The sequence below is a fragment of the Crocodylus siamensis genome, chromosome 13 (genome assembly GCF_052110815.1).
Source record: "Crocodylus siamensis isolate JL-2025a chromosome 13, ASM5211081v1, whole genome shotgun sequence".
Classification (NCBI taxonomy): domain Eukaryota; kingdom Metazoa; phylum Chordata; order Crocodylia; family Crocodylidae; genus Crocodylus; species Crocodylus siamensis.
In genome coordinates, this window is record NC_143407.1 from 9,543,489 (window position 1) to 9,571,125 (window position 27,637).

At 53.3% G+C, this 27,637-nt stretch overlaps 1 protein-coding gene across 1 annotated transcript in view; it reads right to left on the reverse strand.

Moving 5' to 3' along the window:
- Positions 1-1,656: 1,656 nt before the first annotated feature.
- TBC1D22B (TBC1 domain family member 22B) overlaps positions 1,657-27,637 on the reverse strand; it is a 29,132-nt gene continuing 3,151 nt past the window's right edge. The window contains exons 2-13 of the mRNA XM_090025547.1: positions 26,319-26,375; positions 24,940-25,238; positions 23,588-23,767; positions 23,089-23,159; positions 22,073-22,201; positions 21,536-21,601; positions 19,122-19,236; positions 7,219-7,325; positions 6,668-6,743; positions 5,961-6,088; positions 5,582-5,677; positions 1,657-3,700 (exon numbers count right to left, since the gene is read on the reverse strand). Of these exons, the coding sequence (XP_089881673.1) occupies positions 3,572-3,700; positions 5,582-5,677; positions 5,961-6,088; positions 6,668-6,743; positions 7,219-7,325; positions 19,122-19,236; positions 21,536-21,601; positions 22,073-22,201; positions 23,089-23,159; positions 23,588-23,767; positions 24,940-25,238; positions 26,319-26,375 (1,453 nt within the window). The 3' untranslated portion in view covers positions 1,657-3,571. The remainder of the gene's footprint in view (positions 3,701-5,581; positions 5,678-5,960; positions 6,089-6,667; positions 6,744-7,218; positions 7,326-19,121; positions 19,237-21,535; positions 21,602-22,072; positions 22,202-23,088; positions 23,160-23,587; positions 23,768-24,939; positions 25,239-26,318; positions 26,376-27,637) is intronic.

The following is a 27,637-nucleotide window of genomic DNA, read 5'->3' on the forward strand; positions in this document are numbered from 1 at the left end:
CACAGCAATGTATTGGGGTGACCTGGTGGCCCAAAAGTAAACTGTCTGCAGCTTCCCACTTGTTTTGCCCCTTCCTCAAGTGATGCTCATGGTAGCACCCCAGAGGCCTGATCCTGCCACTCCAATGGTCACCAGTGCCTGGGGCCAAAGTGGCCCAACAGCTAGCTGCCCCCATCATCCTGGGAGCCTTATTCTGCTGCCTAAATAATCCCTGGGGTCAGGCCACCCCTGCCACCTCCCACAGGTATGCATGGGGTTGACCTGGCGCCTCAGCAGTACTGCCTGGACAAGATCGACATTCCATAGGAATTCACTTGATTAATCTGTCACATACCTGCAGCTCCCCGGACAATAGATTACCCCCCACAGAAATGCAAGGTGGGACATGAGGCCTGGGAGGGACTGTCTGGACAAGAGGCCAACCTCCCATAGAGATGCATGGGGTTGACCTGGTGCAGGCCTGGCACTGGCTGTCCAACAGGTCAACCTGCTACAGGGTTGACCTTATGTACACAGAATTCATTGCTGGCCCCGAGTGACAGCAAGCAAGCTGCGGCAAGCGAGAGAGGAACCCTTCATGCAGGCTGGAAGTGGCAGGCTGGATCTCCCAGGGGAACTGGGAATAAGGCAACAGCTTTCCCCTTTGAAGGTGTGGTTCAGTCCCCATGCAGGTCAGTGGCAGCCCAAAGTTTCCACCATCTTGACAGGAGAAAGCAGGAGCTAGAAGTCGGGGCCTGGCCTGGGAGGTCCCTTTGGGCTCCACTCACACCTCTGCCACCGACCCTCCATGTGAGCTGCGGCATGTCACTCACCCATCCCAACCTGTCACGTATTTAGACAGCGAACTCTTCTCAATACAGCTGTGTACCATGCTGAGCATAGGGAACCTCTAGGACTACTGCAATGTAGACAGTGGCCATTAGGTAGCCCAGTGAATTGGTCCTACGGGTTGTGTCTCCTGCATGCCATCCTCCCCGCTGTGTTCTCTGCAGAGGCTGGGCGTTTGATAGGACTCTGCTGTGATCCCAAGATAAACTGCCCTGCTCTCAGATCAGAGCTGAAGTGCTTTAGCAGGGCCCGGAGGGAAGCTTGGCCTTTTCCTGTGTCTCCTGATGTACTTGTCTGAGCAAGGAGAACATTTGGCTTCTCAGCACCACGTACATGTAGAACCTTTCATTTCCAAGAGACTTGGGTTTTCTGGACTCTGCACCTGCGGCTGTGAGGTCCGATGGGATAGTCAACCTGACCTGGTCTGACCTTTCACAGAAAGCCAGGCCGTAGCAGCTCCACCAGCAGTTCCAGCATCAAACCCAACCATTTGGGATTCAATGAGAATGCACCTCAGGTAGAGAGCTGGGGTTTTAAAATGAAGGCTGGTAACTGAGGGCCTGAATGCCAATTCAGAGAGAAACAGCAGCACTGCCTCTAGTTAAAATGTTGTAACAAGCAATCATGAGCCCTTGTGAACATTTCTGCTTGGGAGACTGCAAAGTGCTTGACAGGGAGGTCAAGGTCACCACCTCCATTTCAGGGAGGATGGGGGGGTGCAGCACAGTAAGTCTCGAAGGTCACTCAGCTGGCTCAAGGCAGGTCTTTACCAGCCCTGCTTTGGTCCCCACCAACCGTGACAAACAAAAGAGCTCCCAGAACGCAGGCTCATTGTTGGTTTTTTAATTAGTCATGTTAAACTAAAGACCACCAGGTCGCTCTCTCCCAGAAAACAACAAAAGGCACGCACACACACACACACGCACACAAAATCAAGTCCAAATGCCTGAGAAAACAACTCCAGGTTAGGAAAGCAACTCTTGAGACACTGGTTGGAGTTTTATTGGCAACAAGGCTCTCTCACACATGCCCACACCTTCCGGCCTCTCCGGGGCTGCTTATCTGACTTGAAGCCCCTGGGACTGCCTCTTTCTGAGAAACAGAGTTATCAGAGGCTCCTGAGGAGACGAGCCAAGGTCATGCCAGCAGGAAGCAACCCGTGGGGAGGAATGTGCCCCACATTGCTTGGCACTGAGGGGATCCCGTTTCCGGGCAGGACTAAAGTGTTACCTTAAAACATTCAAAACTGGTTTCCTTAAAAGCACATGGAGGCAAGGAGGGGGGTTAGGGTCAGGAAAAGGGGTGGGGAGTCTGGGGAGAGGCCACCGCTGTTCCCACTTCTCCCCGGGAGTGTGCAGAAACGTGCAAGAGGGAACGGCTCTTTCTCTTCACGTCCCTAAAGACCTGATGGGACAACACCGTGGGGCAGGGGAGGGAGAAAAGCTGGGGGAAGCAGACTGATGCTTGCTGCTCTCCAAACAAGAGGCCTCCAGCATGGTACAGTAATGACCCAAGGCAGCAGAGGTGGCCAGAGCCACACTGGAGCGCTTGGGCGGAGATCACTGGAGGCCGGGCTGAAAAGAGCATGGCTGAGTACTGAGTTCTTCCAGCCACGGCAAGCTCCTCCCTCTCTCCTCGAAACCCCTCTTGCACCTTGGGGGGCCTCGAGACAGATTTTTAAGTCAAGTTTTCCTGATAGGAAATAAACCCTCATTTCTTCAAATGTGCTAGTGCAGAAGTGCCTACAGCTCCAAAACCCGTCATGCCGAGGAGCCCGGAGCCCTACTGTACTCGTACCTAGGCTGGCTTTACACGCATGGGACGCACATTATAAATATAAAATCATATCTGCTACAAACAGAGGACGTATATTGTACATCTGATACCCATATACACAAGAACACCATATACACAGAACGCCTTGGAGGAGGAGTGTTGTCATGGGAAGGGGGTTTCCAGTGGCACAGCCCCTCCACCCTCCCCTGCTCTGGAGGGGCTGTGCCAACAGCAGATTCGACTGGTTATTCACAGGAATTGACGCGTGTCATTCAGGACTGCGCGCGGATGGGTCAGCCATTCGCCCCTCCCCCCAAACGTGTACTCATGCCACACGCGTGTTGGCGTGCTGCATGGGAAGGGAGTGTGTGTCTCTTGTTAACCCCTGAAGTGCTGCAATTCTTCAGACACGTGGAGCAAAGCAAGGCCCTGAGAGCTGCTTGCGTCCTACAGCGTGGCCATCCCCTGAAAAGGCTTCCAGCCGGGGCGAGTCTCTGGTAAGGCATTTTCATCTGGGAGCTGGATTGAACGGCATCTGAAGGGGGAATGGACCCAGCTGGGGGAGTGCTGCGTACAGGGATGGGGTGTGTCTGTGCTTGAGTGGGTTAACAAAAGTCAGCAAGGCTAAGACAGTCGGTCACAGCTGGACCAGGCCTGGGGCCTTCCAGTCCTCGGCTCAGTTTAGTCTTCAAGCTGCAGGAACTGCCCCCTCCTGGCTCCTTTTCTGCTCTTCCCCAGACTCAGGCCACTGGCACGGTATGAAATACTGATGGTAGCTGGAGTGGCACATCCACGTGCACGGAGTGGCAGGCAGGCACACTGAGAGTTAAGACAAGTCAATGGGAGCTTTGTACAGTGAGCAGTGGCTCCTGGCCAGTGTCTGAGGACTTCCACAACAAAATGCCACAGTGATTAGATCGGGCCAGAAGAAGGGGCCGGGTGTGGGGGAGGGGCTGAGTCCTGGCACCTATCGGCGGTAGTGATTGGGGGCGTCCGCAAACATGTACTTGAGTCTGTAGGCTTCAGCGAGGAGGAGGCCGATCTCTTCGTTGCCCCAATGTATTGTGGGTAGGTTTTGTAATAACATGAGAAGACCCTGAAACAAGGAAGAAAAGAATGGGGGCTTGGTCTTTGCAAGGGCAGTGGCTGCAGGATCTGAGGTGCAGTCTGGATTCAGGGTTGTACAACCAGGTGTAGCAGCACTGAATAATCCAGCTCTGCCAGACAGAGCAGCGCCTGTCCACTACCTCCACAGTGCTTCACCAGGGGGGTCAGATGGGGAAACTGAGGAAGAGCAAGGAGAAGCCACTTGCCCAAAGTCACAAAGCAGATCAGGGACACAACAGGGACCAGATCCCTACATTCCCCCTAAAGCAGTGATCCTCAACCAAGGGGCTGTGCCATGGAATCCTTTCAAGGTTGCCACAGGGTGCCCTACAAGCGTAGAGTCATGATTCACAAGATAAACCCAGAGATTTCAAACAGGAATCCCAACAGAAAGGTTTGGGGGTTCAGGCACATGACTTATGAGGAAAGACTGAGGGAACTGGGCTTATTTAGTCTGGAGAAGAGAAGACTGAGAGGAGATTTAATAGCAGCCTTCAACTCCCTGCAGGATGGTTCCAAAGAAGATGGAGCTGGACTGCTCTCAGTGGTGGCAGGTGACTGAACAAGGAGCAATAGTCACAAGTTACAGGAGGGGATGTTTAAGTTAGATATTAGGAAAAAACTTTCCCACCAGGAGGGTAGTAAAACACTGGAACAGGTTATCCAGAAAGGTGGTGGAAGCTCCATCCTTGGAGGCTTTTAAAACCCGGCTAGACAAAGCCTTGACTGGGATGATCTAGCTGGGGATGGTCATGCTCTGAGCAGGGGGTTAGATTAGATGTGACCTCCTGAGGTCCCTTCCAACCCTCATTTTTTATGATTCTGTGATGCATAGTGTCAAAACTATTCTGCCCTACTGTGGGCTTTCTGAGTTTTTTACAACTGAAGAATTACTCTAGTGTTTTTCTGTAGTCAAAAAACAAGTAAAAAGCAAGACCTGGCATTTCAGAGGGGTGCATCAAGGGGGCCTCATGTCTAACAAGGGGGGCCTTGGGTCTGAAAATGCTGAGAACCACTGCCCTAGAACCAGCTCAGTGGCCTGCTCGCTCTACCATGCTGCCTGGCTGAAGTCAACGAATTTGCACCTTTACACCAGGTCTGAAGCTGGTTGTGACGGCATCTGCACAACCCAGGTTTTGCCAACCTTTGCACAGGGACACAATTATATCAGGCAGCACGCTTGCTGCCAGCACAGAGGAGGGCTGAGGAGCATGATTTAGTCATCTTCCTTCATCCAAGAACCTGCCCTGGGGACAAACCCTCATGCCTTGCTTCTTTACACGTTGTATGCAGAACACATGCCCTCATGGGACTGAGCCTGACTGGATCACATGCCTGCTCCCACTCCACCCAGCTCTGTGCCCCATGCCCTGCTATGCTGGGTGCTCTCATTTCAGCAGCCATATGTAGACCCTGCAGCAGCCATTACTTCTGCACTGATCTGTGCCGCCCCTGGGAATGCACCCTGCCCTCCCCAGCTTTACATCAGCAGTCTCAGAGCACTTGAGACACAAAGCAACTGATCCTCAAAGCCCTACTAAACCTGGACACTCCTGACCTCACTTTTTTGGTGGAACAGAAGCAGAGGGAGAGCCGGGGACTTGGCAAGGTCAGACGAGGAGTCTATGCAGTGTGTGGCATTAGGGCTCCCTGCCACCAATCAGTGCCTCCTGCTACCTGGCTCCTGGAGGAGCTGCAGGTTTTAGCTGAGTGCAGCTTTTATGCCAGGATGTTTTGCTCGGGCACGATCACCAGACATGTGCAGCCACACAGGACTCCACTGACTGCTTAGGGTTAACTCCTTACATGCCACTCACCTTCGGGAGGCAATGCCCCCCAAATTCAGTGGTGTGGCTCCGCAGGGACTCACCTGAAAGTCCTCCTCATCCAGGATCTCCTTCCGCCACTTGATCAAGAAGGCGGCGCAGACGTACAGGTGGAAATGGGAGAATCCTTCCGGCTCTGACTGCAAAGGACACAAAGCTCCGGGTCAGTCCCTAATGCAGAGGCAGGGGGAAGCTAGTGCCAATGGGGTCTGATTCACCTGCCTTTGTCCCCAGCCCATCATAGGGTACTCCAGGACATGCTTCACCACAAGGTACTTTAGATGCATGAGGGAACTGATCACTTTGCTGCCGCTCATTTCTACAACAGCACTGGACTGCAAATGCCAGGTCCCTGTGGCACAGCTGTGCTGGATGCCCACACTAAGGTAAACAAAGGGAGGGTGGGCAACTGGTGTGGCGTACCTGGTAGGTGTCCCAGAGGCGGATGGTACAGCGCAGAGGGAGCTCCCTCATTAGCAGATTGTTCATCCAGCGAAAGGCAAACTGCAGGTATTCGACTTCGTACTTCCTAAAGTGATTGTGTACCTGCTCTGAAACAGCACATGCCATTGGCGCCTCGGGGTCACAGTGGGGCCCGTGCCCTTGGGCTAAGGTGCTGCCTGGCTCAAACCGCACTCCCGCTCTTCCCAGGTGCTTTCTATGCCCCTTCTCCTCCCCCACCCCCAGCCACCCCCCATTCATAGAAAAGTAGGGCTGGCAGGGCCCTCAGGCGGTCATTTAGTCCAACCCACCACCCAAGGCAGGATCAGCCCTATCCAAACCGTCCCAGACAAGAGCTTCTCTGACTTATTCCCCAAACTCCACCATCAGCCCTATCACACAACTACAGGACACTCTGCCCAAAGACAACTATGGCACCCTTACCGGGGGTGGGGGGGCTTTCCATGCTTCCAAAATGAGCCCTGAAACCAAAACCCCTGGCATACCACCTCCATTCTTCTCCCCTTCCACATCCCCACTAGCCAATCCCTGTTCTTCATCAAACCATGCCTGCCCAAAAGGGTCTGCCACACACCACGACCCAAGACCACCACCATCAGCTGTGGGAGTCATGGACGAGAGCCACGTGGCCCCCACCTTGCCCCTGTTCAGATCTCCTCACCACCTACCATCAATCCGGCTCACCAGCTCCTCCAGTGCTTTGACCTTCTTCTGGATCCCTGGCTGTGCAAAGGTGTAGTTGTCCTGCGGGATGACACTGTGTGTCAGTAGCAGCAGAAAGGACAGAGAAAGCACTTGTGTGGCTTGGAACGTAGCTGAGAGGCCCTCGCCCCTCCTCCTCCTCCAGGGGCTGCTGGGATAGAAGAGAGCAGTTCCCATGCCCCAGACCTGGATGAGATGTGGGGCCCAGAGAGGGAAAGAGACTCCAGTAAGTGATGCATACAAGGCCACAAGAGTACATCAGTGGCAGAGCAGGATTTGGACTTGGAAGGCCCTGGAGCTGATCACCTGGGTTCTCAACATCAGAGGCATGCTGGGACTGTTACTGCAGAAGCTCAACACAGGACAGTTGCTGAGAACGTTACTCAAGGAGGAGGCAAGGCTCGAGTGAGGGATGGATGGCTATTCCCTGGCAGAGAGAGGATGCTGGGGCTGGCACCAGGTGAGAAGGAAGGGGGAGGGTAAACTTTGCTTTTAGGAGCGGCCCCCGGGCACCTGCCTGTATCCCGTCCAGCAGCTTGCTCATGCACCAGAAGCTGTCGGCCTCAATGCTGCGTAACACATCCTGCGACAGATTCGTCACATCAAAGTTCTCCACGTCCTCCTCTGAAAAACAAAATGCCAAGAGAATCCCTAGGGTACATCCCGAGAAGGGAAGGCAGGGACAGGAACAGGTAGTATGTTCACCACTGCTCTTAGGGTCCAGATTTGTGGAGACATGGACCAAGGAACCACGTGCAGGAACCAGCTCAATGTCCTACAGACGATGAGGCCAGAGATTCTCACCTAATGACTCCTGCATTAAGCTGGGAGAGTCGTCCCAACAGCCGTGGGTTGAGAACACATCTAAAGTCCATCTGAGGAGAATGCTGCCAGCCCCAAGGCCAAGGCGAAGGCTGCAGGAGTACTCTCCTTTCCTGCAAGTCTGACTGAGCCTGGCCTCCCCCAGCTGCTCCCTGTAGCTGTTTTCCTCAGACTGCTTCCTCCTGTGCTGGCTGCTAAGCTGAAAGCACCAGGACGGTTAAAGGCAGCTGAGATATCCTAGCCTGCCGGCACGCAGTCTTCAACAGAGAGCTTGAAGGGCTGATTTTCCTGTCTGCGCAGAGCAGGTGGCTGCACAAGGCTCTCTGCACACAGTCACTGCACAGGTGGCAACAGGCCATTAAAGAACAAGGCTGAGGCAGCAGCTCCTGTGCAGCTGACCTAATTCTGCGGGAGTGGGTGATGAAGTGGAGATGGGTGGAGGGCTCCAGCTCCAAGAAGCTTGGCAGCTGTGGGTTGTGAATAAGCAGCAAACCTTACAGGCACAAATCAGGAAGGGGATGGGGGAGCTATGCAGAACTGCAGCCTCTGCCTCCTCAGAGCAAGGGCCATGGTAGCTTCACAGTGCCTTTCCTACCAGGTGGCCTTGCAGGCCAAAGCAAGGCGCCAGCTTGGAGGTGGAGGCCAGCAGCTGTTTAGCAGCAAGCAGCAGCACTGCAGGGCAGGAAGGAGAGGAAACACTAAGGGAAATGGCCCTAGCTGGAATGTGCCCAAGGACTCAGCAGCTCTGTGCTCATGTCAGATCCACTCTCAGCAGCAGCCCAACCACAGGAGCCAGGATTTTTCCCTGCCCTCCCTGCTGCTATTGCCTGTTCCGCCTCACCACAGAGACAGCAGCGTTACAGCAGTATCTGGGGCAGGCTTTAGAATAAAAGGCATTGAGGGATGTATGGTCTGCTGCAGTGGTTTTCAATCTTTATTCATTTGTGGAACCCTTTGGAAATTTCAAATGGGGGTCCACACCCTTTTGAATTGTAAGTGTGGGTAGTCGCATACTTTTCATTGATCATAGTCATCTTTTGCAGACCTTTTAGACATAGTCTGTGCACCCCCAGGGCTCTGTGGACCACACATTGAAAACCACTTGTCTAGTGGTTAAAGCCAAGGCCTGTGCACAGCTCTGAGGAAGTCACGGCACCCATCACTGCTGCAGGATCCCCAACTGTAGTTGGGGGGGGAGCAGGTTCACACCACCCTGTCCCCAAGGCTTATGGCAGATGTGGGCCCCAGTTTCAGAGGTGTGGGTGCTGGCATCTCTCTGGGCTTTCCAGTGCAGGTGTCTTTGGAAACCAGGTTGAGAGGCTGGGCCTTTCAAAGGAAATGTGGGAGTTGGGACTGTTCTGAATTCAGACAGCTCTTAGCCTAAGCAACCATAGCTATGGGATTTCCATGCTACCACACTACAACTAATAAAGAAGCACCCGAGTCCCAGTGAAACTGAAGGAAGATGAGGCTTTTCATTCCCCCCCAGGGCCTGGCAAAGCAGGGACCATTGTGTGTAGAAAGCGGGGCTGGGAATTCACACTGGACTAGCTTCTGTGCAGTGGCTCCCTGCGTGGGCTCTACCACATGGGCACCGCCACTCCACTGCAAGAGCCTGGCACACAGGCAGCATCGAGCCTCCTGGGAGCAGCAGGAGGGGAATGGGGACAGGAGTTACAAATGTGGCTACCTGGTAGGAAGAGATGGGAGCTATGCTGAGTTGGCAGCTGGAGCCTACAAAAACATACAATCAGGTGGAGCAGGAGGGCTTTGAGAGTCTGGGCAGAGCTGTGAAGGCATTAACGGCTCTTAAACAACTCAAAAGCCTCACTCAGGGTGCTGAGGTACCGATGGCAGTGCTTCCGCACAGGGAAACTGCTCAGCTTCAGACAGCCACTGCCCCTCGCTAGGCTGACCCAAAACTGGAGTGCCAGGGGACAGAGCTGCCTCACACAGGAGAAGCTGCAGGTTTTCTGGGGGACTCGGGAGGACAGGACGCTTTTGCAGACTCAGTTTTCAAATCCAGCTAATTAGGAGCTCAGCAGGTGCCTGCTGCTGTCAGTTCAGTCCCTGAAGGGCACATGGCATGTGAAAGGCAGCACTCCCTTCCAACAGGCTGGGAGAAGTGTGTCAAACAGGAGTTCGTGGCGGGACAGCAGGATGCCGACCGATGTGCATGGCCCTGCATGGCCCAGACACACAGGGTGGCTCCTCCAGTGCCTTGTGGCTTTAGTGGAAACATCTGGAGGTGGCAGCAGTAGGAGTCAGGAGCTGGGGCACCAACCTCTGCCAGGAGACCTGTGTGCTCTACCAGTGACCTCAGCTGGTCTGAGTGCCCAGCATCTAACACGATGGGGTCTGGAGGACCCTGCAGTACAAACCAGTAGGGCTGATGCACTCAGCTCCCCCTAGGGTTCATGCTCCATGAGCCTGGGTGGAGGGAGGTAAGAACATGCACAACAGGCGGGCCACCCCTTCTGGCACTGGGGAGTTGTCTGAATGCTGGAGCCCTGGGCACCGCTAGGTTACAAGAGCAGAGGATGCCCTGCCCTCAGGGAGGGGGACCTCACCACAAACTCCCTTCAGAAGTCAGGTCAGGCTCACCCAGACTTCCCCCTGCCCCAAGAGAAGCCTGCCCTGGAGCCAAGGTCTCAAGCAACCTGCGTTTAATGCTCCACTAGTTTTTGCCAGTCACCAGGAACAGCAGGATGGAGGCTGGTATTGTCAAAAGCAGCAGGATCACTCCTTTGGGCATCCAAAGCTCTGAAAGGCTCAGAGACCCACAGACAATGACATGCATATTTTAAAGCCCAGCCTCTTTCCTACGCAACTTTCCCTCACTCAGCTCAGGGTTACAATGCATCAGAGGAGAGACACGATGCTCGTGAATCAGAGAGGAGGGTATTGTGCCAGCTGGCTTGGGCTGAGGCTACAAGAGGCAGCAGCTGCCTGGTGAAAGGTACCCACTTGCAGATGGTGGCTATCGGCCAGGTCCTGATAGGTGATAGCCACTGATAAGCTCAGGACACTTCTCACCACTTGAGAACTGTAGGAACGGCAATGCGTAAAGCTGGAGTCTGCCACCTTTGGCTCCACCCTGCAGCTGTGGCTGGATACAGCCATCTGTTTCTATCTGAAACTAGGCCTGGATGGCACTCCTGCGCACCAGCACTTGCTCTGTTCCATCCCGGGGGCATCTGCCTCTCAAACAGCTCCCAACTGCTCCCTAGGGAAGCTGGTATTTTTAATGTTTCTGTAAAATATGGATGCTTTATAGTCCAGCTGCCCGAGAGGTCTGCCCGAGGGAACTTATGGCGCAGCTTAGACACAGGAGAGACCAGACTGACAAGGTGAAGGAGACAGCCTAGCAACTGTGAGTGTCAGGGCGAAAACATGCAGAAAGGAGGCAGCAGCAGGAAAACCCGTGAATGGGACAGGAGTGAGGATGGCGAATGCAAGGGCTGGGGGGGAGAGGAAGCCTACATAGCTCCCAGTTGTGCACTCTCCAGCTCTGGGCAAGGGCTGTGGAAGGGAAAAGCCTCTGTCAAGCATCCAGCTCGCCCCTCCAGCATGCACGGCCCCCAGACTGAGAGCTCAGGCACAAGCTAAAAGCGGCTTGGCAGAGGGAAGCGTTGAAAAGGCTCTCTCTGGTGCGCATCGCTTGGTGCAAACAGCTGTTCTGTAGCATCATGACAACGGCCCTGTGTAAAGAACCTGGACAGGCAGCATATGGCTCTGCCAGCAACTGAATACCAGCCAGCAACTCCACGGCAGCCGTGCCAGCCCAGGCCGAGGGGCGCTTGTTACGGCAGCATAGCCTGTTCCAGAGCACAGCCACCAGCGGGGAAACAGGCCTGGCTCCCTGCTGTGTAGGGCATCCCAGTTTTCCCCCAGGCAAGACTGGTGGCTGGAACCAAGCCAGCACAGCCAGGGCACAGGGGACGAGGCATGACGGGGTAGCCAGGGACATTCCAAAGCATCTGCACCTTCACATGCTCCCCTCAAAGCTACTTCTATCTGATCCCCCCTTCCCCTGCCATGGCAAGAGCTGTTCACACCTGTTGTGGCCTGGGGCAAGCTGCTTACTTGAGGGTTAGATCTGCCCCTTGTTTACAGGCCTGTAGCACAGTGGGCACATTCACAGTGGCAGGATTACTAGCCCAGGGCTCCTGGCATTGGCTGGCTTTTGACTGAGCAGCCCACCTGACACACCCAGCTCCTCCGGGTTTATCCAAGCTCTGCCCACAACAGTCCAAGATATCTGCTATGATTAGCAGTGAAATAATCAATGTCTTAATTTACCCCTAACTGGGCCTCCGGATACCGCTAATTGAGATGAGCAGGGAGAAGGCACAACCTCAAGAGGCAGGGCTTCCTTTTCAAGACATGGTAAAGACACAGTCAATACTGACCAGCAGATTCACTTTGCAACCCAAGGGCCACACACGTGGTGGTATTAAACAAGCAGAAATGCTACAGTAGGAATCGGTGGACCCTGTGAGCAGGCAGGGTTGAAGCTAGCTCTATGCAAGCAGAAAAGGGCACAGATCCAAACCCCACCATTGCCACAAATGGAATACAACATCCCAGTGCTGGCTGCAGGATGTTGGGTCTTTCCCACAGATGGACATGGCAACTAAGGGGCTATTGGTGTTTGGTGCAACAGCCAATGCCTGAGATTCATCAGTGCTCTTGGGGCAGTTGAACAGCAGCAGGGCCCAGCTGGTGCTACAGCCCCTACTCCTTGCATTAGTCATCTTGGTTCACTCCAAACTGGTAAACAGACACTGTCCTCCCACATCCCAAAGAAGCAATGTGTAAAATCTGTAGGGCAAAGAGCTGTGCCCAGCGACATCCTCCATGGGTTAGCTGCACTTGTGCCTCCTGCCCTGCCTGCCCTCTTGACCTTGAGCAGAGACACCTGCCTGCATTCTCCGCAGCCATTCCCACCTCTGCTGGATCGCCCAGTGGATCTGCTATGCCAGCGTGATTGCCAGCTGCCACCCGGCTCCACCTGTGGGTTCCTGCGCAGCTGCTGCTACTGCAGCCTCGGTGCCTCGCACCCGCTCCCCACCCAGCGTGTGCCAGTTGAAACTAGCAGAGCTCAGCACTCTTCAGCTGAAGCCACTGATCAGCCAGGAGCAGCAGCCGCTCCACACGTGGATCTGTGGCTGGCATTGGCCCAGGAGCGCCTGCACCCTGCCAGCTCGCTAAGGCAGCTGCGTTTGTGCGGCAGACTGATACAGAACACCTTGGCAACGGACATACCAGCTTGGCAGCATGGGGGCGGGCTGGGACCTCAGGGCTCAGCTCCAGCCCACCTGCCAGGGAGCTTAGAGCTGGCAGGATGGGGATGCGCAAGGAGCACAATGCAGAGCTATAGCACCAAGCACCAAGACAGATTCTTTTCCCTCAACCTCTCCCCACCCCCCCCCCCACTACCACAAAGCGGAGATGGCACCAAACAAGCCTGACCCTAGCCAGCCCCTCTTGGTAGGCACCCAGACTTATAGCAAGCAGCAAGTTTAGAAACTACAGTAGTGGCAGCAGGGCCCATAGCTCCTTGGCATTTTCTGGTGCCCAGAGGCCATGGTAAAGCATGCAAGTGACCTTTATGCCCAAAGAGAGGTACTGGTGAAGGGGCAGTACAACACTTCACAGCTGAAGGTAGAGAGTGAACTCCAGGGAATGACCCTGCATAGGGCCCTGGTGACTCTGACCAGATGGGGCTGGCTGGAAAACTCAAACTAATGGGAGAAAGGGGCTGGGGTCAAAGAAGGTCACATGGGATCTCATCCCTCAACTCCATAATGGAGACACTCCTAGCCCAGAACAGCACCTGGCTGAGACAAGAGGGCAAGTCCCTGCTCCTGGGTAGGAGGAGCAGAAAGAGCTGTCATGTCCCCGGTGTCTCACATTCCTAGGGAGTGCCCTACTTGCCAGGCTATGGGGGAAGGGTTTCTCATTAAAAGTCTTGGGTTTGTTCTGCTGAGAATACAGTCTCCCAAATCAAAGCTAATCATGAGACAGGAAGTCCATTCCCCATCAGACCTCCCCTGGGGACCATCTCCATCCCTACCACCAAGGGCACAGGGATGATGCTACCTGCTGCTCCATGCATGACACTGCCAGGTTGTACCAATGTATTGGGAGAACCGTGCACATGTTGCTGCTATTTATAAGCTAAAAGGTCATGAAAGCAACAGCCCAGGGACACTCACATCCTGTTCACCTGTGGGAAGGTCCTTAAGTGGGCACTGGATCTCAAGACATGCCAGGCAGTGCACTGTATGTCTGGAGGCAGTGGCCTGGCCGTTTCATCAGCATGGGCCACCTGAGATCGGCAACAAGGCACAGAGCTACCTGGGATGGCAAGTGTTGCAACAGAGACCCAGATTGCTGGGAACTAGACAGAGTTGGGAGCTCAAACAGCCAGAAGAGGCTGGGCACTGGCACCTGCTCAGCCAGAACTGGACAAACCAGAGCAGACAGACTCTGCATTCAAGTCGCAGCTACAATAGTTGTACTTGGTTGCTCCGGGCCCAGGGACTCCTACACCAAAGGGCTACTCACTCCTCACAAATCCTGAGGTAAAGGCAGAATCTCCAGGAGGCCTTAAATGTTATTACTAGGTTTCCTGGAATAAACCAGAAGGGCAGACACAGGCCAAGGATGTGTCACGAGAGTTTGTTTCACTGGCTGATCTGAAACAGGGTTTCAAGTCTGTCACCATTACCGATGCCCATCCCCTTCCTGCACTGACCTGGGTGGGAGCGTTGTACCAAGGACCGGTACCAGGAGTTCTCCATGGTACTGAAGGGACATGAAGTGAAACTTGGGTATTCCGACTCCTCACTCGAGCCACTAGGTCACCCTACTCCTGGATCAAGTTCACTTCTGCATCTCGCACAGCTCCTCCGGCAGTCGAATCACAGATCATCTGTGAGCAACAGTAGTAGAAGGGCATTGCTGGATCTGAGCTGGTGGAAGGGACATTTCTGACAGCAAAAGCCATCACGGGAGTAGAGACACCTAGAGTGACTGATATCACACCACTGGCCTCAAGGCCCAGCTCTACCCAGAACCTTGCACATGCTTCTTCCTACCAGCTGGCCTGAAGCCAGACAAGGCCCCTTGGGAAGACAGTGCTGGCTGCTGCTTGCTTTACCTCCTGGCTGTGTTCTTGATCAGTTTTGACAGAAAAGCCAATTGGGAAGAGACATGCGCTAACCAGCAGATCAGCTGAGGGGAGAGGTTTTAATCAATCGGTATGGAAGCTGCTGCCGGTTTGCCACCCTGGCTCCCAATACCTGCCGCCCATGCATGAGATGAATTAACAAGTAATCCTGCCCTTGCCAGCTGAGGCTAATCTACTATTGGAGGTGACGCCAAGGGAGAAACCAGGAAATCAAACAGTGAGAGGCTGTGGTGTCAGCTCCAGCTTGTGCTGAACAGTTAATTGTAGTGAACAGCTCCACGACTCCTGCCTCCGGCTGGCAGCCTCTCTCCTGCATCACACAAAACACTTTGCCTGGAAGTGGCTTTGGCCCTGATGACTCAGCTCTTCCAGGCTCTGCCATAATGGGAGGGGGAGCTGAACAGCATGGAGTCAGACCCGGAGGGGGATGGGGCTTGCAATGGAAGGTGGCAGCAAGATGGCTTTTTAAGGCTGCATAACAGGCCTGAAGACAAAGCCCTTGCTGCTCAGATAGGAGTAGCAGCAAGGGACATGCCTAGGCTTCAGACGGAGCCTGGAAAGTTTGAGGGGGATTTATGACCTGGCTGCCTGTGATAGTCTGGCCTCAATGATCCAGGTCCTTTCCAGTCATATGTTCCCACAGCAGAGCATGGGACCTCTCTATATGGCTACAGTCACTGTATTCCTGGCATGGCATGAACTATCCTGGACAGCATATTGCTCAAAAGGTGCAGACAGGTTTGACAGACAGAACTGCTTCCAAAAGCCAGACACCAGGGGACTGTCCTGGGGTGCAAGACTTAAGAGCTGAGCAAGGGGAAGATCCTAGAGAAGGCAGGAGCAGTAGGACAAAGTTAAGAAGAAACTCCATGGAGATCTGTTTGGCTGAGGAACAGGTGATGGGAGCCCCTAACTGAATATCAACTTGGGCAAAGCAATGTATGATCAAGGTACAACCCTGCATTGATCCAGGGGGGTACAACTGAAACCCAGTGGATAGGGTGCTTTCCAGTGGAGGGCCACCACAAATGGATTCTGCATGGATGAAACATGATCCCTCGGTATTTGAGAGGAAAGCTGAACCACACCAGGAGGCAGATTAATGAGCTGCCGGGGAGTGAGAACTCTACTGTAGTAATGCAAGTGAATGAGGAATTGTGGCAGGCCACTGAGATGGTCATGGTAGGCTGTGTGCCATGCACTCCTGCACCAGACAATTTGCAGTCACCTCCAATAAATAACTACAGCAATCACACTCCCATCACCAGGGCTGCATGGCCTTCCTCAGGGTCAGTCATTAGAGCAGTGCTAAAGGTAGCTTAGCAAAGTGCCTGCACAAGTGTATGTCTGTGTCTGCATAAGGGCAGAGGTTCCCGACTGCAGCTGCCTCTGTGGGTGGCATGCCCTGGTCAGGGGCCCTCAGCAACCCTAGTGCTCAACCATCTCAGCTTCCGCTTGTCTGGCTGGCAAGCAGGTAGGCTACTCCTTCCTTAAGGCCCCTACATAGATGGGCCTGGTGCTCACCAGAGGGGTAGGGGACACTATCTGAAACCAACAATTGGAACTTAACCACCCACCTCCCCCGGGTGTCCACTCTGGGGTGAGTCAAACACCGAGTCAGGCTGGGCCATGGAGCATGTTCCCTTCAGCAGCACCTGATGCTGGAGGGAGGGCAGCAGGCCTTAGGGCTAGGTTTGCACGACAGCAAGAGCAGGCTGACCTGCACAAGCTTAGGCACCAGGATCAGGCAAGCTGTGTTAGCATGAACTCAGCACAGGCTGGAAGAGCTCAACCTGGACCACTGGCAGCCCATGTTGAAATGGCTGCACTGCTACTATCACCTGAGCTGGTTAACAGCTAGAGTGGGCAGGCATGCTCCAACTGTGGCCAGACTCCTTAAACCAGTAATTCTTAACTGGGGTGTCAGAGCACCCCAGGGTGCCGGGAGATCTTTTTCAGTGTTCTGTAGGATGCCACACAGTATTAGCCCTGTAAGGTGTGCAAATACCTACACGATTCAGTAGATAAACCCAATGATTTCAAGTGGGAATCCAGAGCGTCACTAATGTTTTGCCCCGCTCGGGGCTTTACAAGTTCTTTGCAACATAACTGATATTTTTCTGTACTCAAGACAGGAATGAAAGCAAAGAGTTGAGATTTTCCAAGGAGGCCCCGAATCTAATGAGGTCGAGAACCACTGCCCTGATGGTCTTTATCAAAGTACAGATGTCCTATCTCCAGGCAGATGGCTCTTTGAGCATGTGCTGCATTCACCTCAGACTTCTGGTGCATATAGCTGAAGTTCATTCGCTGCAACACCTGATAAAGGTAATAACTGCTTATAGGCAACATCTTCCCTATCATGCATTCAGGCAACTCCCTATGGCAGCAACATGTACTTAACAGGGATCAACACCTAGTTAGCAGGCATCAGTGAAACACTGAAGACGACAAGGAAGAACTACCTGCAAAAAGGCCTGCTTCCATTGAACCCTGCCATTGGCCTGGCGAGGCCTCGGTGTAACATGTGTGAACGTCTTTGTTTTAACACACTGTACAGATGAGGGATCAGATTCAAACCCCTTTGCACTCTCCTTGTTGCGAGAGCCAAAGTGCCACCCCAGCCCCTGCTAATCTCAGAATCACAGGGCTTGGCCCTCAGGATAGCTGGTGGGCAGGCAGTGACAGAGCAAACATTTTTATGAGTCAAGTGGTAGCTGCTCTGGTGCCTGCCAGGAAGAGATGCTGCAGGAAAACAGCCAGGGCTCCACCCAACAATCATATGGCGATGAAGCGGGTAAACTTCATGTTCCTTATAGAGGAGAGCACGGAGCATTATAGAGCAACAGGCTGAGCAGAGCTGGGCATCAGACCAAGTCCACGCTCCCTGGGCAAGTTCATCTCTACAGTCACATAACAAGAATGGCTGGATCTGCTCCAGACCCTGAGCACAGATGATTATCCAGAGACTAAAGCACATTTTACTTGTGATCTGAAGAAGATTTGAACCCAAGGCTTAAGAGGCAACAGGCTGATGCATTAAGAACTGCTCTGTGCATGGACCACACTCCATGAGGGGATGGCTCTCCAGGCAGAGGACACTCTCCTCCAACAAGTTCTGGGAGGAAGATCTGGCTTGCAGTGAAAGAGCTTTGGTTATCTGAGCCCCACGAGCCTGTCACTGCAAAATGGAAGGTCAGATCAGAGTGTCCAGAACAGCCACCACCAGAGCCACATATGGAAATGCAATGCAGGTGGCCTTGCATCCCGGGCTGCACTCGTCAGAGATCACATTGATCTGCACAGGTAACATGTGCAGCCTCCCAGAAAACCCTGGACTACTTCTGCACTTGTGAGGCACTTGCCCAATACACCCAGCTCAGCCTCTGAGGTGACACTGAGCTATAGCAAAGGCTTCAGGGCCTTTCCTACCAGTAATGCCTCGAGAGAAGGAGAGCAGGCTGTTACTGCTCAAATGAAATCTGCTCAGGCACTCACAGGACAAGCTCCTTCCTTCTGCAGAGGCTCAGAGGAAAGGAGTTTCACTAGGGGCATGTAGGAGGCACATTTTGTGCACTGGGCTTCATGCCACTGCTTTGCGCAGCCCTGTACATTGAGAACTCAATCCTCTGAGGGCCTGAGCACCCCTGTCTCCCAACAAGTTGAAATGGAGACAGCTCAATCCCTCAAAGGATAAGGTGCTGGGAAATGGGTGCTCAACTCCAGAAAGGCTTAGATGGAGTGAGCCAAAGCACAATGAAGTCAGGAGGGAAGGGCTGGGAACTTCAGGGGGTGAGTACAGCCCTGTCAGTGCAGTGCTCCATCCAGGCCATTTACTCTAGTAAAGTACTAGCTCTCAGATCTCTGCACTGCACCCTGGACATTCCTTAAAAAAATAAAAAATAAAAATGCAGGAGTGGAAAACCAATGCACATTCTAAAAGATCTGAGCTACACCCAGCTGAGTCTGCAATTGAGAGCACAGGGCAGGGATCATATTGAAATGCATTTGTACTTGGACAGGGTCTCTTTAAAGCTCAGGAGCTGAAAGGGTGCCAGCTCAAGACTTCCAGCAATAAGACCAAGAAAAAATTGATACATCAAGGCTTTGCTAATGCTAAGTGACTGAAGGGCTCTGCTCTGTTTAAAACTACAACCAGATTAAGTGCATTCAAATGTAAATCCACCTTTGCTTCTGCTGAGCCCTGCATATGTTACGTGGCTACAGCCAATCCAGAAGGGGAGATAAAAACTGATGGGAGGTTAAGGAAGATTCAAAATTTAGTTTCATATGATAGTCACACAGAGGAGAACCTCTCCAGCAAAATACCAGCAACTTATAAATGGCCACATGCTGCTTTGAAAGGCCGTAGCAGGTTCCAAGCACTTGACGTCACTTACCAACATATTCGGAGAGGAACACAACAAAGAATGGAGTGACCAGGTCATTTATTCCCTGTACGTAGCCGCTGGCTGGGTGTCGAATGGCCCAGATGAACAGGATTCTTTCGAAGATCTAGGGAAAGAATGAAGGAAAGCCACATATTCACATCAACCACCTCCAAATGAAAGGCAGAGCAGCACATCAGATAAGTTGCGGGTGGAGTTATGGTTTAGCAGAGCCATTTCTAGAAGCAGCACTGATAGGATCAGGGCTGAACAGGAGGAAACATCTAGATGCCTTGGTGCATGTGATCCACAGATCCCTCATCAGCTCTGCCCAAACCTCCCTGGATTACAAGGTTTGTTTTTTTTGGCAAAGCTCAAAATTAAATCGATGTGAAGCCTGATCTTCTAAGACCTAGATGCAGCCCTGGCTGTGGTCAAAGGCAGTTATCAGTGTCTTATCAGAGCCAACTGCACTGGAAGCAGTCAGTCACCCCAGAAACTTATCTGTACACATGTGCTTGAGACATTTAGCTAATGGCAGTGATGTGACAGTGCCACTAACCAAGCCAGCACCCAACAGCTAAACTGTCATGTTAGGCACAGTACCCTGGCCTCTATTTTCTGCCACAGCAAGCTGCAGTCATTGAATGGCCTCCTGAAATCGTTTTCATGGTGGGGCAAGTTTCCCAGAGGGTTGCAGCATGTGCTATATGCCCGACTGTTCTTTGCCTCCATAGATATTCCCTTCTCCCTGAGCTCCAGAAGCGCACCCCCTGCCATAGGTGTGCAGGATGTGATGTGATTCAAGAGATCAGTGTGAAGAGACACAGAGTGTATTAGCAAGGAGTTTAGCCCATCTTGGAGTTCTTCCTCCAATGTATCCTGTTCCTTGCGGAAACCAGGAGACTCATAACCCTGCATTGTATTCTAGCCCAAGAAAGGACACTCTTCCCTGACTGTTTTTACCTTCTTTTAGGCTATCCAGGCCATTCTAGAAAGCCTCCCATTCATACAGTGAAGATGAGTCTCATGACAGCTCCCACGTGCCATCATAAGGCCTCCTGTTCTAGCTTCAGGGCCTTGGCTTGGTGTCAAACGGAACTTCCCCTTCCTAATCAACCCACAGTTGCTTTTGGCAAATGATTAGCTATGTTCTTTATAGCTAGAGCTCTTGGCCAGATCTCTCGCCCAGCACAAAGAAGCCCGGAAGGTTGAGGAAAGTAGTTGCTACCAAGTCGTAGAATGTGTCAGGACTTATCTCTATGGGGAAGGTCACAAGCAAACTACATCAGCTTAATCAATCACAAGCAGAAAACAAAGCTCAAAGTCAGCCTGACCCCAAATGGCCCCGCAGGCTGGCAGGCATGCTAGTCTCCAGCTAAGGCACACAAGGCAGGACGTGGCTGGCATCATGTCCAGCCCCTTTCAACTCCTTGGCCAGAAACGACTCAGCCCGTGTTTATGGTTGGGCTAACCAGGGGCCTCTGGGATGAGGCTACAGCAAGGTTCACACTCATACCCTGGGATCCAGGGAGCTGTTCTCACCCTTCTGCCACCCTACTCCAACATCAGACTGGCACTGGTGTCCATATGGACAGAATGAGGGGGGCTTTGCTGCCTTTGTAGCTGGCAGTTCTTTCAGTCTGACCCAGTCCAGTTGTAGACTTGTTCCTCAGAGTTAGGCCCCATACCCACTCCCTGCCACAAGGAAGAAGGGACTGGTGAACAACCAGCAGCCCAAACATGCAACTGGAGTCAAAATCAAGGCCTACAGGACAGTGCCCTAGACACCCCCATTCTAACCTCAGCCCCTTTGCTAACTTGCTGCATGACCTTGGGCAAGTCACTACCATCTCTGTGCCTCAGTTCCCCCTCCCATCTTTTGGGGCTGGCCTCCCTATCTCTAACAAGGTGGTTCCATAGGTCCAAGGTGGTTCCATCCAGGTCCGTTGTGATGTGAAATGTTGGAAACCTCATCCATCACATCACTGCCACCTTGAATGCTCCCCCCAGGAGAAAACAAAAACTTCTGCAAGATTCCTTCCCCTCACAAGGAATCAATGCTCAAAGCATGTTCATGGAGTTTGGTTCAGTTACCTTAAGAACCATGCAGTAGAAAAGGAAGAGGAGTTTCACCCACACAACCGTCTCCATAAAGCCAGGCAAGATGATTGTCCTTGACCACCCACTGGCCAGCAGGGAGCCCCACCCTGCTTAGAAGTAAGTTCCAAAAATCAATGCAACTGGATTAGACCTGCTGGAATGATCCTCACAGCAAGGAGCAGGTGGTCCAAGGAGGACACGCCGAAGCCAGAGGGCCCTGATGCCCTAGTTAAGAAGAGGAGCATCTCCTGCGGAAGCCCATGGTCACCCGAAGGAACTGGCCTGCCCCACCACAGGCAGGCTAGAAAGAATCAGCTCCTCACCTCCTGGACTAGTGGCTGCTGGAAGAGTGGAATGAGAGGGTTGGTCCTTGGAATGTCGATGTGGATCTGAAAGGAGAGCGGGTTATGCATGTCAGCCACATGGGTCAGAGGGAGCAGCTGTTACACAGATCAGTGGGGCTGCTTGGTGGAGGGGAAAGCTGATTCTCTCTGCAGGCCGAGAGGAACAGCAAGGAGGCCGAGGAGCTCAGCAGGAAACATTTTTAACTGGGACCCAGGCTGGGAAATTCCCTGCAATACCCTCCAGCCCCTGTGCTTGATTCTGTGGGAGCAGATGGAGTGTGAAATGCCTTTAGACTTAGTGACTGGTGCAGGGGTGAGCTGTTTAAGGGAGGATGGACTTCAGGTAGAGGGGAAATCAGACAACATGGCAGCTAGAGAGATCTGTGAGGAACTCCATGGCCTCCCCTTGGTGGTGGGGGTGGTAAAACAGCCCCCCTCAACAAGCCAGGACACAGATGAGAAGGAGATGAAAGAAGAACCCCGGGGGGGGGTTAGCCACCGGAGGAGAGCCCATACCTGCCGGTAGGTGTCCTGATGATGCTCCTCATTCCGGGAATCGTAATACTGCTCAATGAAGCCAAAGTACTCCTCCCGTTTACGTTGCAAAGTCAGCTTCCGCCGTTCCATGTTGGCAGGGAGGTAGCCCTGGAGGGGAAAGGCAGTGTGTCCAGGAAGGCCCCTTCCCTTTGCTGCTGCCCCAGCTGGGCCAGTGCCTGTGAAGCTTGCCAGGCAGTGCTTTCAGCCTGCACAAAGCTCTGGGGTAGGAGCAGCTCACAAGGGCTTCAACACTGCTAACACAGGATTGCCTGGTCTCTTCCCCTTCCTGACCTGGGGCAATCCGCCAGCAGCCAGCTGCAGCCCTGGGTCAGTGCAGAGTTGACTAGCTGCTCAGCACCAGCTGGTCTTCAAACCTGCCACAAGACACCAATTACCTACAGGGGTGAGCTGCGCAGGCTGACTAGCCAGGGTGCAGGGTGGTGGCTGCCACCATTGGGGACGATGACCTCACTGGCAGTCTCAGAGCTCAGATTATTAATGCCTGATCCCTGGCACAGGGGGAGAAGGGACAAGTTGGCAGCCAGCAGTCTGAATGTCCAATTGGAGTCAGTCAGGCCCTGCTGGATAGCATTTCAGACACCTCTGTTCTAACCCCAACCCCCTTGCTAACTGGATGTGCAACTTTGACTTCTCAGGGAGCACAGGGATGGCTAGACTGTGTAGGGGAATACAGAACTGAACAGACTCTCTGTACTGACCACGTGCCATAAGGCAGGGCCAAGCACCTCTGGTGGTGCTCTCCTCTACCTTGGGGATCTTCAACAGAAGACTGGACAAGCACCTAGCTGGGGTCATCTGACCCCAGAGCTCTTTTCTGCCCAGGGCAGGTCAGGCTGGATGAACTACTGAGGTCCCTTCCAACCCTAACATCTATGAACCTCCAGCCCAGTCACACATGCTCCCACACATGTAGTCCCAGGGGCTAGTCCAGTTGTCTGTATGAGGCTGCAGCAGGCCTTTGCCTTAGTACTTACCGACAGGAGCCGCCATGTCACAGGCCGGACCTCCCTGGGCACACCGGGCCAGCTGCACTTCCTCAGCTCATCTGCAAACGGACAGTGGTGTCAGTGGGTTAGATCCCTAGGCACGTCCTGAGTGAGGTCCACGGCTAGTCAGGACTACACCTAGAAGGAGAGGAAACCCCAGTCTGCTCCTGTGGGCTCTAGAGACACCATGTCCACAGCAAGGTTTGGCATTAGCCACACACACAATCCGCTGTAGGGCCACAGGGGCTTGGACCCAGCCAGCCCAGAACCTGTGTCCCCAACATCACTAGCAGCAGATGCAGGGGGCTCCAATCCAGCTGATCCCTGCTCAGTTAGCACCAAATATCCCCAGAAGAGCCTAGTACCCCCAGCAGCAACCGCATCCAGCTCCCACTGGTGCTGTTCCATGCTCACATTTGATGGATGCCACAGGACCCCAATGATATACCCCAAACCTCCCTGAACTACCCCTTTCCCCTGCACTCACCCAGGTCCGTATTGTGGTTGGACAGGAGCTGCCGGAACTTCTCCAGACGGGTTTTCTCTCGCACAGTCATTGGAGGAGCCCCTGAGGCATTTTGGTCAGAGATGCGGGCAACAAGCGGGATAATGGGCCTGAGTGGGAGAGACTGCTGCTTGTGGAGTGGGTTCCGCACACAGGTGTCCTCTGTCAGAGGGCAAAATGACAGTCAAAGAGCCAGCAGGGTGGGAGCAACATCACAGCAGAAGTCAAGCACAGGACAGGGACTCAGGGAATCTATGTTCTGTTCCTGAACTGGGCCTCAGGCTCCCCTGTTGCCTACAGAGGGATAAAACCCTACTTCTGGGTTTGTCTGCTAGTGTGTGCACACTGTTTTGGGATCCCTCCAACCCCCTAACAAAGGAGAGGCTTGCCCAAGGCGGGGTGCCTTCTCTAGTCCTTGGGATTGCATTAATACTTCAAGAAGCTGGATAGTCCAGAGTCAGCCCTGGTCCTATGTGCACCCTGGCAAGCAATAAGACCTCCCTCAGAAGTCTCCCATCATTCCGTTGTTCCCGGGCTTGCCTTCCCCCTTCTCCTAATGCACTTGAGAAATAGAAGCTATGACCAACATCAGCGCTTCACCCTGGCAGCATTAATTCCTTCTACTTCCTTCTACCAGAAACTCTCGTACAGCCTGGGGACATCACAGGATGGGAACTCAGACTGACTTCAAAGCCACGGTCCAAGATGGAGCACAGCCAGCTTCCTGCTGCTGTTTTCATTGTTTCCTCCTGTTCAACCCCTTCCTCTTGCTCTCCTTCTTTCCTCTCCTTTGCATTCAACACACTAAGCTGCCATTTGCTCAGAACCTGACCACTGTGTGTCAGCAGAAGAGGGCACTTGGGGACTGCAGCAAAACCAATGTTACTTAGCCTACATCGTTGGGCCTCCTTCGTGCCAAGGAGCAGGCACCTTGGCTTGCAGAACACAACAGGCATTACACAGACTCTGTTGCCATCTGCTGGCTGCTGAGATCTATAAACTTACTTTCCGAGCAACCAACCTGGAGCTGTAAAGGACCTTCTGGGCTTCTTTAGCAGCCTGGAAGGATGGATTCACAATCCTGGGGGATGCTGACCCAAGGCTGACAGGCAAAGGACTATAAGCAGGCTGTGGTCCCCCAAAGAACCCCAGGCTAAATGTTGCTGGTGGAGAGGTAGCTGCTGGGCCTGGATTTGGGGCATGAGACTAGTAATGTAGGGACAAATCAAGGTCCATAAAGTGGCAATTCTTCTGTAAGCCTCTATGTGGGCAATAGTGAGAGGTTCAGTTCAACAACAACCACTCAAGAAAGCATGTTTGCAAGAGGTACTCACCAGATGTTCTAGAGAGCTGGGCTTCACTGCTGGATTTGATGACTTTACAGTTGGTTGGCATCTCGTTCAGTGCAGATGGGGTCCGCTCAGGCTTTACCCGCAGCTTGCTGTGGTTCTCCAGGACCTGGGCTGCTGTGGCCTTGGCCACTTTTGAGTTCAGGGTCTGGAAGGAGAAGTCTTCGTCTTCATCATCGCCAATGTCCCAGGCATCGCTGGTGTTGCGGGCAAACTCGTGGAAGCTAGAGGCCTTCTTGCTCTTCAGGGGCAGTGCGTTGACCTTGGAACGGTCCTTGATGAAGCTGGGGCCGTGGGGAGAGTACATCAGCGCTAGGATACAAGGTAAGCCTGGCCTCTTCCAGCCCTCACAGTCCCACATGGCTCCTCCCAAGAGTTCCATCCTCTTTCTCTTCCAAGGGCTGCCCAATACAGCACCACACCAGCCTCTTTATCCTAGAGTATCATGACCTCCTGCCCTCTTCCTCAGCCTATGCTAAGGAATGCGTTAATCCTCCTATGAACCCCACCCCCGCCACAAGCAGGCTGCCCAAGAGTTCTCGCCTGAGCTGGTAAAAGCTGAGCACCAGCAGGAGAGGTGCCAGAGAGTCTGGCTCTTCTGCCCAGCAATACAAAGAGAACAAACTCCCATAACTCCTGGCTGCACAAAGTGGCTGCCAGGCTCACAGACACACAGACCAGGGAGATCAGTAGCCGCACTTAATCTAGGGAGAGGCGAGCACAGCAGGTTTGTGTGTATGTGCTTCTGCCCATGGCTGTGGCAATCCTAGTTGTCAGAGCTGGGCCTGGGTATGTTTTCAGACACAGCCAGAGCGTCTGCCTTATCTTCATGCTGCAGGAATTGAAGTCCAGGTGCCGGAGTGTGCCCAGGCACCACTGTGCAACATGATAAGGAGACAAGGCAAGGAGATAACATCTCCCTTTAAGGGCTGGGGAAAAGTCGTGCTGACTTGAAAGCACTGGGACTAAGTGTTTTCCATATGCCACATTGCTGGTGCCCCACACACTGCTTGCTCCTACTGTTCAGGCTCCATGATTCAAAGTACCCCTCACAGATTTTCAGCTGAGTTGGCCCAAGTTGGTGCTCATGAGTGGGCTGACAGCTGTGGATGTCCAGCCACTAAAATTATAGTGTGGCTGCCAGCTCATTTCACTCTGGCCAGCAAACAGCCGACACCACTCTTTGCTCATCAACAACACAGGCAGATTCAGTCTAGCAAACCGGAGGGGCAAAGCTGCCAGACTGCAAAGGACATGAAGGTCCAAGATACTTCATGCAAGACAGGGTAGAAAACACCCTTGCAACCAGAGGCATAGATACCTCACTGCCTGCCCAAGAGGGAGTGGTGAGGCCCGGCACTTACTTTTTAGTGAGCCGGGGATCCAGTGGCGGGTGCTGGGCTCCGTAGACAGGCTGAATGCTGCAGGGAAAACAAAAGCCACAGAAGTGTTGTGAACAGATTCCTCAGATGCAGACAAGCTCATGCTGCTAAGCCATTCTTGGAATCCAAACGCACGTTGAAAGCAGCTTCAATGGGATTCAGACATCACCTCCTTCCCTCCCTGCCCTGACGCACTGAACTCCTGACAGTTCCATGGCTTGGCTATGGCGAGGGGAGCAGGGGCTCAGCCTGGTCCCAGGGTTCTCTTCTAGGCCATCACTGACGCATTGGGTGAGTGACGCTGCATCTCCATTTCCCCTCTGAATAAGCCAGAGAAGCACTCCCCTACAGCAGTCAGGCAGGAGAAGCATCCTTTGTTATGCTTTCAAGTACCTAGAGGAAGATGCTCAGAGAAGCTTTATTATACCATGACACAGGGGAGCTCTTGGTTGTAAGGGGCCGATGTTGAGCTCCAACTGACAATGACCAGGAACAAAAGGGCACATTGGAAGACCCAACTGGAACTCCAGCCCAGCTCAGGCAGCAACTTGCTATGTGTTCCCAGGATGAGTCACTTTGCCTTGGTGCCTCAGTTTCTTTTCCTGTCAAGTGGGGCTGACATTCCCATGACTCACAGGATGGGATGTGGCATAACAAGGTGTATTTCCAGGATGCCTGTAAGTGCTAATGCATTATGTGATGAGCACTGTATCAACAGCCTGAAAAGCCCAAGCCTTCCTGGAGGACTGAGACTGCCCAAACCAAACCCAGTCCCTTTGCACACGTCCCTCTTTGCATGGGACTGTAGGGACAACAGGGCCCATCCAGAGCTGGCTGACACAGGGACACGTCCACGCGGGTTGATGCAACTGTCCCTACTCCCACCAGCTGTGGGCAGAGCCCCTCGGCTCCACACAGAGCCAGCAGCACCAAGCCATCCCAGACAGGAGGGAAGGGGTGGGGGATGGCTTGACTGCAGCTGGAAGACACAGTGAGTATTGGAAACATCTGGCTGAGGGGAGGCAGCAGCCCAGACACAGCTGGCAGCAATGCCACAGATGCAAGGAAACAGCAGAGCTATCACAGGCAGAGGCAAGTGGCAACTGCAACACAGGAGAGGCTGCAACAACGGGCCCTTCATACGAGGGCAGCAGTGCGGAAGCCACACCAGGGGTGGCTTGCTGCACAGCAGCTCCTGGTTTGTAGCCTGGAACTCTGAAAAGGCTGGCAATGGGCTGGGCTGGCACTTTTTCCAGACTAATTAAGACAGAGGCACTAGGACAGTTATTAAATGGAGGTGG